This window comes from Lampris incognitus, chromosome 4 (genome assembly GCF_029633865.1).
Source record: "Lampris incognitus isolate fLamInc1 chromosome 4, fLamInc1.hap2, whole genome shotgun sequence".
In the NCBI taxonomy this organism is placed as follows: Eukaryota; Metazoa; Chordata; class Actinopteri; order Lampriformes; family Lampridae; genus Lampris; species Lampris incognitus.
Window position 1 is genome coordinate 1519270 of NC_079214.1, and position 12357 is coordinate 1531626.

Here is a 12357-nt window from a genome sequence, read left to right on the forward strand (position 1 = left end):
GTGGGAGGATCACGCTATTCCCCCCAGTCCCCCCCCCCCCAACAGGCACCCTGACTGACCAGAGGAGGTGCTAGTGCAGCAACCAGGACACATACCCACATCCAGCTTCCCACCCGCAGACACGGCCAGTTGTGTCTGTAGGGACACCCAATAAAGCCGGCGGTGACACGGGGTTTCGAACTGGAGATCCCCGTGTTGGTAGGCAACGGAATAGACTGCCATGCTACCCAGATGCCCCGCAACAGCTAATTTCCCCAATTAGTCCTCCACTTTGGTTGATGGTTTGTTAATCAGTGAAATGAGCTGTTGTTAAGTCTGTTTGCAATGAAAAGCTGCCTGCTGTCAGCCCTCCAGGGCACATGGTGGAGTACCACTGAGCTACAGCATACTCTGTCCTCCCTAGAAAGATTGAGATCCCATTCCTAGTTTAACGCAGCAGTCAGCAATGTGTGTGCATCAGCAGGTCTCATCATAAGTCTGTATGGACAGTGCAGGCATCCTTACAGCAGAGCTCTTTGGCTCTCCATTGTCTGGGCTTGCCCCCAGCGTGGACACACTGCCTAGAGAACTCAGCGATGGTGTTACAGAGGCAGAACGGATGGGCGGTGTTCTCCGTGTTGTTGCCACAGTGGCAGAGGTCTGCAACACAGATGCCAGTGAAGGAGGTGACATCCAGCAGACCTTGACAGGTACTGAAGGCTGGCCCAGTAAGGATCTGCTCACACAGCGCTTTCTATTGGACAGACAGGAGGAAATGTGAAACTAAGAGCAGGATTGACAGGATGGTATCACACCTTTGGATGACCACATCCATGATGTACAAACTGATGTTTCAGTTATTATCATGAAAGGGTTCAGGCTTTAAAACGTAAGTAAACACTTTCTTTTGTCTTGACATGTATAAAGGATATAGAAGGGGTGTAGATGTAGAGGACAGTGATGGAGGTGTCTATGTATAAAGAAGGGATGTAGAGGACAGTGATGGAGGTGTCCATGTATAGAGGATATAAAGGGGTGTAGGTGTAGAGGACAGTGATGGAGGTGTCTATGTATAAAGGATAGAGAAGGGATGTAGAGGACAGTGATGGAGGTGTCCATGTATAGAGGATAGAGAAGGGATGTAGAGGACAGTGATGGAGGTGTCCATGTATAGAGGATATAAAGGGGTGTAGGTGTAGAGGACAGTGATGGAGGTGTCTATGTATAAAGGATAGAGAAGGGATGTAGAGGACAGTGATGGAGGTGTCCATGTATAGAGGATAGAGAAGGGATGTAGAGGACAGTGATGGAGGTGTCCATGTATAAAGGATAGAGAAGGGATGTAGAGGACAGTGATGGAGGTGTCCATGTATAGAGGATATAAAGGGGTGTAGGTGTAGAGAACAGTGATGGAGGTGTCTATGTATAAAAGATAGAGAAGGGATGTAGAGGACAGTGATGGAGGTGTCCATGTATAGAGGATATAAAGGGGTGTAGGTGTAGAGGACAGTGATGGAGGTGTCCATGTATAGAGGATATAAAGGGGTGTAGGTATAGAGGACAGTGATGGAGGTGTCCATGTATAGAGGATATAAAGGGGTGTAGGTGTAGAGGACAGTGATGGAGGTGTCTATGTATAAAGGATAGAGAAGGGATGTAGAGGACAGTGATGGAGGTGTCCATGTATAGAGGATATAAAGGGGTGTAGGTGTAGAGGACAGTGATGGAGGTGTCTATGTATAAAGGATAGAGAAGGGATGTAGAGGACAGTGATGGAGGTGTCCATGTATAGAGGATATAAAGGGGTGTAGGTGTAGAGGACAGTGATGGAGGTGTCCATGTATAGAGGATATAAAGGGGTGTAGGTGTAGAGGACAGTGATGGAGGTGTCCATGTATAGAGGATATGAAGGGGTGTAGGTGTAGAGGACAGTGATGGAGGTGTCCATGTATAGAGGATATGAAGGCACCCAGAGAGTTTAGTTGGCTAACACTGGTGTGTCGTCTTTCTACTCGCTTCATAATTTTTGGTGTAATGCATCGGTCGGCACGTGTCACCTACGTCACATGGTCTGAGCATCTTTGATGCCTCCTTAAGATGTAGGTGACTCAGAGAGGGTTGATGGCAATGTGGATGTCATACTGACATGCTTTCACATCAAAAAGTACAAAAAAAGTTTGACTGCCTCTTTAGTGCCTCTATTTTAAGTCGTTGTGATGCCAAACATCATCAATTGACACCTCACCATGTTGTTGCAACTTTCAGTGGAGGCTATGGTGTAGTCCGAGCAGCTCTCCGTGGGCCCATCCATCTTCCAAAAACTGGCATAATCCATGGAGGACATTTGGACACCTTTTGGATAATTTGAGGGAAAGATCAATGTGACACTGTGGGTGCTTCACCCAGAAGAACATCTCACGATCGTCTCATGATCCTTTTTTCAGACTTGGGTCATACGTGCAAACGGTTTTCAATATTCTTTCTAAGCCTCTTGGCGCACCAGATGATTGGATAGTTTTACCACATTCCAACAGATCACACCAGGCAGGTGAGTTACAGAGTGCCTTTTAAATGGACTATCAATACACTGAATTTCTGAACATGCCCTGCTGTCAGTTCATTTGGTTAAAACAAGGTGCTTGAGAAGGTCGTTTGCTGCTCATGACTACTCATGCCTGAAGCTTAGTTTCATACAGTATCTGGGAAATCACACAAGCACAACTCTACCATGGCTGTAGAATTCGTTGTAGAGCTGGACTCCATTGAAGTCTCCACAGAGACCGCAGGTCTGGTTCTTGTACTTCTGGTCTACCTCCACCTAGGATGCCAAACACATGGTCTTCAGTGTGGCAGCATTCTAACTCTTTACTGTGTGTGTAGCACAGCTCAGCGGTCTATTCCCTGTGGACACCACCACTGTCTGTTCTTGCTTCTGCCAAGGCTGTGACTTGAGGAAATATTAGAGTTGATCTGATTTAATGGATTCTACTATTTCTTTTTGTCTTTATTGATTTGTAACTTTCACAAACAAACAAAACATGCCCCCCACCCCCACCCCCCAACACTCACTTGTTCTCTCTTAACATCTCCCTTACATTTTCATACAATTCAATGGTGCCTCTAACAAAATAAAGATATGCATAGACAAAAACATTACATCATTGCAACAAAATGTCAAAACATGCCTCCTTCCCCTTCTGGGGTCTACCCTTTACCTTTGTAGCCTAAATTCTTTAAGTCCCCTGTCCTACGTTTTCCTCTTGTAAGAGCTCCCCTATATCACCATCTTTTATAAAATCAACGAATGGTTTCCAGACTCCTTCATAAAGGTATGTTATTTTCTCTATTGACATTTTATTTTCAAGGTATGTTATTTTCTCTATTGACATTTTGTTTTTCAAGGTATGTTATTCTCTCTACTGACATTTTATTTTTCAAGGTATGTTATTCTCTCTACTGACATTTTATTTTTCAATGTATGTTATTCTCTCTATTGACATTTTATTTTTCAAGGTATGTTATTCTCTCTACTGACATTTTATTTTTCAAGGTATGTTATTCTCTCTACTGACATTTTATTTTTCAATGTATGTTATTCTCTCTACTGACATTTTATTTTTCAAGGTATGTTATTCTCTGTACTGACATTTTATTTTTCAAGGTATGTTATTCTCTCTACTGACATTTTATTTTTCAAGGTATGTTATTCTCTCTACTGACATTTTATTTTTCAAGGTATGTTATTCTCTCTACTGACATTTTATTTTTCAATGTATGTTATTCTCTCTATTGACATTTTATTTTTCAAGGTATGTTATTCTCTCTACTGACATTTTATTTTTCAAGGTATGTTATTCTCTCTACTGACATTTTATTTTTCAATGTATGTTATTCTCTCTATTGACATTTTATTTTTCAAGGTATGTTATTCTCTCTACTGACATTTTATTTTTCAAGGTACGTGTTATTCTCTGTACTGACATTTTATTTTTCAAGGTATGTTATTCTCTCTATTGACATTTTATTTTTCAAGGTACGTGTTATTCTCTGTACTGACATTTTATTTTTCAAGGTATGTTATTCTCTCTATTGACATTTTGTTTTTCAAGGTATGTTATTCTCTCTACTGACATTTTATTTTTCAAGGTATGTTATTCTCTCTATTGACATTTTATTTTTCAAGGTATGTTATTCTCTCTATTGACATTTTATTTTTCAATGTATGTTATTCTCTCTATTGACATTTTATTTTTCAAGGTACGTGTTATTCTCTGTACTGACATTTTATTTTTCAAGGTATGTTATTCTCTCTATTGACATTTTATTTTTCAAGGTATGTTATTCTCTCTATTGACATTTTATTTTTCAAGGTACGTGTTACATTACATTCCAGTCATTAGGCCGATGCTTTTACCCAAAGCGACTTACAATAAGTGCATTTAACGTAGTAGATCAGGAGAACTACTAGTCATCAGAGGTCATAAGTGCATCTAAACAAGCATCTAAGAGCAAAACCAGTGCTAAAGTAAAAGTGCAAGAAAGAGATTCATTTTGTTTTAAATGAGTGAATACAATAAGTGCTAAGAACAAGTAACAGGGTAGTAGTTCTTGGAGACGTGAGTTTTCAACCTGCGCCGAGAGATGGGCAGCGACTCCGCTGTCCTGACATCAGTGGGGAGTTCATTCCACCACTGTGGGGCCAGGACAGAACAGAGCCGGGACCGGGTCGAACGGCAGTCCAGTCTGGGGCAATGTTTCATTTAAACAGGGCAAGTTGGATGCTGGATTCCAACTATGGGCAAAGAAAGGACTAAGTAAAATATCTGGCCTTTATAAAGAAGATGTTCTAATGTCTTCTAGTTCTATTTCTATTGCTGAAGTTAAGATAATCTTCCGACTGCAAAGTGTATTTTCAAATTATTCTTCAAAAGCGGATTTATGATCTTCCAAAACAAATCATAATCAGATTATTTTGTCTGGCTTGCAGTCTGCTGCTGTGTTAGATGTCACCAGTTTCTGCTGATGAACCTCACAGCTGGTAGAAACTGTGATGCAGAATGAAAACAACAGTGATTTCATTTGATTTTGACAGCACCAACAAAATAATAATAATAATAATAATGACAATGGACAATTACTTCATGTTTTTCTTACCAGCAAAGAATCCTCCTCATTCCAAATGGCAACCAATCCAAGCTTTGCTTTGATTTTGATGTAGGTGGGGGTCCGCTCAATGGAGACCCCAAACTGGCTGAATGGAAGAACAGCCCTAAAACAGAGAGCTGTGTTTTATTACAATGAACCCCACCCTCTCATCTTCCACGTACAGGTCTATGGTGATGGCAGCACTCCACAAGATACCCAACCCATCACATCTGCTGACCGACAAATGAACACCACTGACTTACATCCACAACTGAATCTGCCTTGTGTTTATAACCATGTTGTGTACTGAACTTGTGTTTATAACCATGTTATGTACTGAACTTGTGTTTATAACCAAGTTGTGTACTGAACCTGTGTTTATAACCATGTTGTGTACTGTCTGTGAATGTTCTCATTCATCCAGGTCATGGTTATCCAAAGGAGTTGAATCAAGTGCAACTGGACTTGGAAAATATCCGTGAAGACGTTTCGCCTTTCTGACTAGCTTGGTCTAGTCCAGTGTTTCTCAACCCAGTCCTCAAGGAACCCCTATCCTGCATATTTTCTTTGCAACCCTGAATAGGTACTTGTTTGTAGTTATTCAATCAATCAGCAATGAATTTTGTCAGATGTTGCACACCTTGCATAATTAAGTGTTGCGAGATGATTGGTCGAGTAAGTACAAGCAGGGATACCTATGCAAGGTTACAATGAAAATCTGCAGGATAGGGGTTCCTTGAGGACTGGGTTGAGAGACACTGGTCTAGTCAGAAAGGCACGAACTGAGGAAGCCTCTTGGATGAGAGGCGAAACGTCTTCACGGATATACACCAAGTCCAGTTGCACTTGATTCAACTCCTTTGGATAACATGTTGTGTACTGAACTTGTGTTTACAACCATGTTGTGTACTGAACTTGTGTTTATAACCATGTTGTGTACACCATGTTGAGCACAGAGGGTGCAATGTTTACATGAACTTTACTGAAACTTTTCCATTCAAACCCACAATTCTCTATGATTTCCATTAGTTTATCAGCTAAAAAGGGATATCATCTGTATATACTTTCACTACATGCCACACACACACACAAACACACACACACACACACACACACACACACACACACACACACACACACACACACACACACACACACACACACACACACACACACAGTCAGGAGCAGTAAGTAGCGTACTAGGTCACACTGCACTGCAGCTACTGTCATACTGACATCATGCCCTCCCTGATCGTGTATTCAGGAAAGGAATGTACTTACGTCTCATTTACAAACTTGAAAATCTGTCAAGTTAACCTTAAAAATGTTCATTCTGTCGTTTAAAAAGTGTTCATGGCACCATTTAGGAATATAATAATGCTTTTATATTGAGTAAAATGATCTTTGGTCCATAATAATAATAATAATAACAATAATAAGGATCAAGAACCTGCCCAGCAACCACGAAGACCTCGCATGGGCCTACAATGATATCATCAAGAATCCAAAGAAATGTCCCAAATGGCTCACATGGGGAACCACGTACCTGCTGCCGAAGACAGAGGAGACACAGAACTCAAAGAATTACAGACCCATCACCTGCCTACCAACAATGTACAAGATCATTACCTCCATCATCACAGAGAGGACCTATAGCTTCCTCAACAAAAACAACAACAAGGACCAGCTGCTCATCAATAAAGCCATATTGCAAGAGGTCAAATCAAAGAAAAAGAACTTGTCAACATCATGGATTGACTACAGGAAGGCATTTGACAGCATGCCACACTCCTGGATAGAGAAGAGCCTCAAGATCTACAGAGTCTGCCCAACAACTGTCAAATTCATCACGGAGAGCATGAAGACCTGGAAGACCATCCTGAATCTCCATCATGCATCGAGACCGGTCAACTTCAGAACCGGAATCTTCCAAGGGGACTCACTATCACCACTGTTCTTTTGCCTTGCACTAGCGCCACTCAGCAATCTACTGAACATCAGCAGCTATGGGTACAAATCACAGAATGGTAAACTGGCCCACCTGTCCTACACTGACGACCTCAAGACGTTTACTAAGGACGACAATCAGCAGAAGGGTCTACAAACCATCACCAAGACCTACAGCGACGACATCAAGATGGAATTCGGAATCAACAAGTGTGCCAAAGCCACTTTCAAGAAAGACCTAGACCAGTGTTTCTCAACCCAGTCCTCAAGGAACCCCTATCCTGCATATTTTCTTTGCAACCCTGAATAGGTACTTTTTTGTAGTTATTCAACCAATCAGCAATGAATTTTGTCAGATGTAGCACACCTTGCATAATCAAGTGCTGCGAGATGATTGGTCGAGTAAGTACAAGCAGGGCTACCTATGCAGGGTTACAATGAAAATCTGCAGGATAGGGGTTCCTTGAGGACTGGGTTGAGAAACACTGACCTAGACCTTGACACTGACACTGTAATCAAAGAGCTAGACCAAGACAGCACATACAAGTACCTAGGAGTGAACGAAGGAGACGGCATACAACACTCAACCATGAATGAGAAGATCCGGAAAGAGTACCAAAGGAGAGTGCGTATGGTACTGAAGAGCGAACTCAACGCGGCTAACAGAATTGAAGCTATCAACACCCTAGCGATACCTGTAGTGATGTACAGCTTCAACATCATCAATTGGAAACTGAACGACATCAAGAGACTAGACACCAAGACAAGAAATATGCTGACCATGGAGAAGATGCACCATCTGAAAGCAGATGTCGACAGGCTGTACCTACCAAGAGCTTCAGGAGGACGAGGCCTAGTCCAACTTGAACTGACCTTCAAGACTACCGCTATCGGGCTGTATGCATACCTGACAAAAACAGATGACCCACTCCTCCGAATAGTAAAACACCAGATCTACTCCATCAATAAAGAAGTTGCACAATTCAAGAAAGAGCTTGATGTCCCAGAAACCCCACCAACAGAAAATGAGGCAACTACCATCTATGCCAAACGAGTGAAGCAGAAAGAAAAACACAATGGCCAGCAGCAACTGCAAAAAACATGGGAGGACAAAGCAATGCACGGGAACCCAAAAAGAATGAAAGACGCAGATGTGGACCAACAAAAGACACACCAGTGGCTGAGGAGCACCGGACTGAAAGCAGAGACAGAGGGCCTGATAATCGCTGCACAAGACCAGAGCCTGGCAACCAGATCCTATCACCATCGCATCATCAAAGATAGAAAAGACCCAAAATGCAGAATCTGTGGAATGTACGAAGAAACCATCGACCACATTGTCTCAGGCTGCCCAGAACTGGCAAAGACCGAGTACATGTACAGACACAACAAAGCAGCAGCATACCTGCACTGGAAGATCTGCAGGAGTTACAAGATCAAGACGACTGAGAAGTGGTCCGAACATCAGCCAAAAATGGTCACTGCAAACAATGACGTCACCATCCTCTGGGATACGCCCATCCACAATGACAGAGAGATAAAAGCCAACAAGCCCAACATCGTTATCAAGGATAGGTAGCAAAAGAGGTGTATGCTCATTGACATGGCAGTACCGTCCGAAAAAAAACACCTCAGTGAAAGTCACAGAGAAGCTGACCAAGTACAAAGACCTGGAGACTGAAATCAACAGGATGTGGGGAATGAAGACCGAAACAACACCAGTGGTCATCGGAGCTCTAGGACTCATGAAGAAGGGAATGGAAAAGTTCACCAACCGTATCCCAGGCAACATCAACATCTGTGCAGTCCAGAAGATTGCCCTACAGCCCACATATTACGACGAATACTGTCAATCAAGTGACATCTGCCCTATATGCCTCAGGTCCATAGTTTGGACCCGGCTCTACAGGATGTAAAACAGCAAATGTGAAAGAAATAATAATAATAATAATAATAAAAAACAGCAATTATCTAGACACCCAAAGCACTTCACTGAAGGGGGTAACTCACTTCAACCACCACCAATGTGCAGCACCACCTGGCTCAAGCACGGCAGCCATTTTGCACCAGAACGCTCACCACACACCAGCTCGAGGTGGAGAGGGAGGAATCATCGAGCCAAGTACATGGGGGCATGATCAGGTGGCCACGTGGAGAGAGCCAGGTTGGGGATTTTGCCAGGACACCGGGGAACCCCTACTCTTTCTTTTCGTTCTTTCTTTCTTTTTTGTCTTCGTCGCCTTTAGTATGTATGTGTGTTGTTTAAATCGGAGAGTACCGCTGGCGTCGTGTGTGGCTGCCGCTTCTCCCACCGTCTTGTCTTTCCCCTCTCTGTCCCCGTTTTTTCAGCCATCCGTGCTAGCCGCCTAACTGGCTAACCACCACTCAGCTAACGTTAGCTTTACGTGAGCCCTGACCTCCTGGCTCCCCACGCTAGCTTGCGGATGTGGCTCCGTCCCCCAACCCCCTCTGGATTATTTACTTTATTTTCCCTCGGCAGGGGACACTATCCCTCTTTGGACTATCATCTACTGGGACTAGCGTGATGTGGACATCACCGTCCCTGGCGGCGGCACTCCCCTTCATATGGTGAGTAGCTAGCCTCACCCCATCCCTGCTCTGCGCCACCCCTCTTACATTTCCAGCGTTATTAACCCACCCGTCTCATGGAACCAACTCTCTGCTGCCCTCTTCTGTTTTTCCTTACGCTACCCCCCTTATTACGACTACAGAGAATACCCTGGTTTCCCGTTTTATTAGCTTCCCTCCTCCTCCTCCCTTACACTACTCTCCTGATGAACTCCTGTCCCTCAACAAAAACTACCGGCTATCCTCTGTTGCACGCACCTCCGCTCTGTCTGCTGGCGTCCTCCGCTGCCGCCATTATCTTCATCACGGCCCCAGACACTCCCGTCATCTACATCCTTCCACTAACCCCGATACGATATCCCACATCCAAACCCTTTGTTCCCACCGCCCCCCTCCACTGCACCCCCCCCGCACTGCTAACCTGGACAACCTCAGACCTCTCCAGCATGCCCCCACTACGTTGCCCTCTCATTCCATCAACCTTGCCTCCTTAACACCCGATCACTAAATAACAAAGCCCTTATCCTACATGAAACTATCACTGATAATTCATTTGACTTTCTCCTGCTCACTGAAACCTGGCAACAACCTGGCGACTTTTTCTCCCTCAACGAAGCATCCCCCCCCCCCTGGTTTTGGCTACACCTGCAGACCCCGTCCCTCCTGTCGTGGAGGTGGTCTTGCTGTCTTATTCAATCAGAACTTCAGGACCACTGAGCCCTCACTCCCCACGTCTCATCATTTGAATTCCTCGCTTTTAAAACCTGCTCAATGGCTGTCATTCTCATCTACCGGCCACCCACACCAAAGCCATCTTTCCTGTCTGACCTCTCTGAACTCCTCACAACAGCCTCATCTCTCTCCTCACACTTACTACTGCTTGGTGATTTTAACATCCACATTGATTTACCCACCTGTAAGTTTGCATCAGAATTTATCACTCTATTGGACAATTTCAACCTCACCCAGCACATCACTTTCCCCACCTCCCCTTCCTCTCTAAAACCCTGGAACGCATTGTCGCCACACAACTCCAAACCTACCTACACTCCAACAACCTACTCGAACCCCTCCAGTCTGGTTTTTGCCCACTCCACAGTACTGAAACTGCACTCCTTAAAGTACTTAATTACTTCCTCATCTCTGCTGATACTGGAGCCCTTAACATCCTCATCCTCCTCGACCTGAGTTCAGCCTTCGATACTGTGAGCCACAACCTCCAGCTCACCAGATTGAAAGATGTCGGTATTGAAGGCACTGTACTCAGCTGGCTCCAGTCTTACCTCTCCAACAGGTCACACTTCATGTCACTTCACAACCACTCCTCCGTTCCATCCACAGTCACACAAGGTGTTCCACAAGGTTCTGTACTCTGCCCACTCCTTTTCATCATCTACATCCTCCCTCTTAGTCAGATTCTCCACCATTTCAACTTGGACTTCCACTGTTATGCTGATGACACCCAGATATACCATAGCACCAAATCCCCTCACAATCCACCCCTCTCTCACATCGACTGCTGTCTGTCTGCAGTTAAAGTCTGGATGCAGCAAAACCTCCTCAAACTCAACAGTGACAAAACTGAACTCCTCTTCATTGGCTCCAAGTCCACTCTCCTCTCCCCCTACCAACCCTCTGGGTCCCTCAGATCCACCTCAGCCTCCCTTCTCTCTACCCCCAGGTCCAACCTCCGCGGCTTTGGTGACCGAGCCTTCTCCAGAGCAGCTCCCAGGCTCTGGAACTCACTTCCGCAAATCATTAGAGACTCAGAATCCCTCCCACTCTTCCAATCCCGTCTCAAGACACACCTTTTCTCCACTGCCTTCTCGTGCCCCCCCGTCCGCTCATACACCCCTGGTCTGGGGCAGGCTGGGGACTGAGCGCTCCACCTGCACCGTCACGTCCCCGTCCCCGTCACTGCGGCAAGATATTTGTCGTTTTTATTAGGACCGGTGGGAAGACTGCCCCCTAATGGCCCACCAACACCACTTCCAGCAGCAACTAATTTTCCTGGGAGGTCTCCCATCCAAGTACTAGCCAAGCCCACACCTGCTTAGCATCTGCCATTTGGCAGAGCCAGGTACATGTTGGTATGGCTGCTGGCTTTCCCCTTTTTTTCATTAGCAATTTGAGGGAGGAGGCTTTATTAAATATCTGTCTTTTTGACTTTCTCTCCTAATTTGTGTGCCATCATCTCCATTTTCTGTAACAAAAAAAAATAAAATAATAATAATAATAATTAAAAAAAAATATATATATAGCGTCCCCCCCCCCCCGAAACCGTCATTGGTGTTGTTAGAAGCGCTCAACTAATGAGGAGCAGAATATCAACACAGACACAGGAAAAAAAGTTTTAATACATAACTGCAATGTATTAAAACTTTTTTCTGTATCTGTGTTAATATATAGTACTATACACACACACACACACGCATACATATATATGTATGCGTGTGTGTGTGTGTGTGTATGTATACATATATCAATACAGATGCAGGAAAAAAGTTTTAATACAAAGCAGTACAAGCCTGTTTGTTTTGTGTGTCATGCACGAAACAGGTTTGTATTGGTTTGTATTAAATCTTTTTCCCTGCATCTGTATTTTTCAGAAAAAAATGCTATATATATATACATTTTATTTATTTATTTATATTTTTTTATCCCACCCTTTTTCTCCCCAACTGTACTTGGCCAATA

General features: G+C 44.0%; 1 protein-coding gene across 1 annotated transcript in view; it reads right to left on the minus strand.

Moving 5' to 3' along the window:
- The window catches only part of muc5f (mucin 5f), a 97830-nt gene that overhangs the window by 63434 nt on the left and 22039 nt on the right, over positions 1–12357 (minus strand). The window contains exons 5-8 of the mRNA XM_056278749.1: positions 5134–5248; positions 2707–2797; positions 2225–2331; positions 505–733 (exon numbers count right to left, since the gene is read on the minus strand). Of these exons, the coding sequence (XP_056134724.1) occupies positions 505–733; positions 2225–2331; positions 2707–2797; positions 5134–5248 (542 nt within the window). The remainder of the gene's footprint in view (positions 1–504; positions 734–2224; positions 2332–2706; positions 2798–5133; positions 5249–12357) is intronic.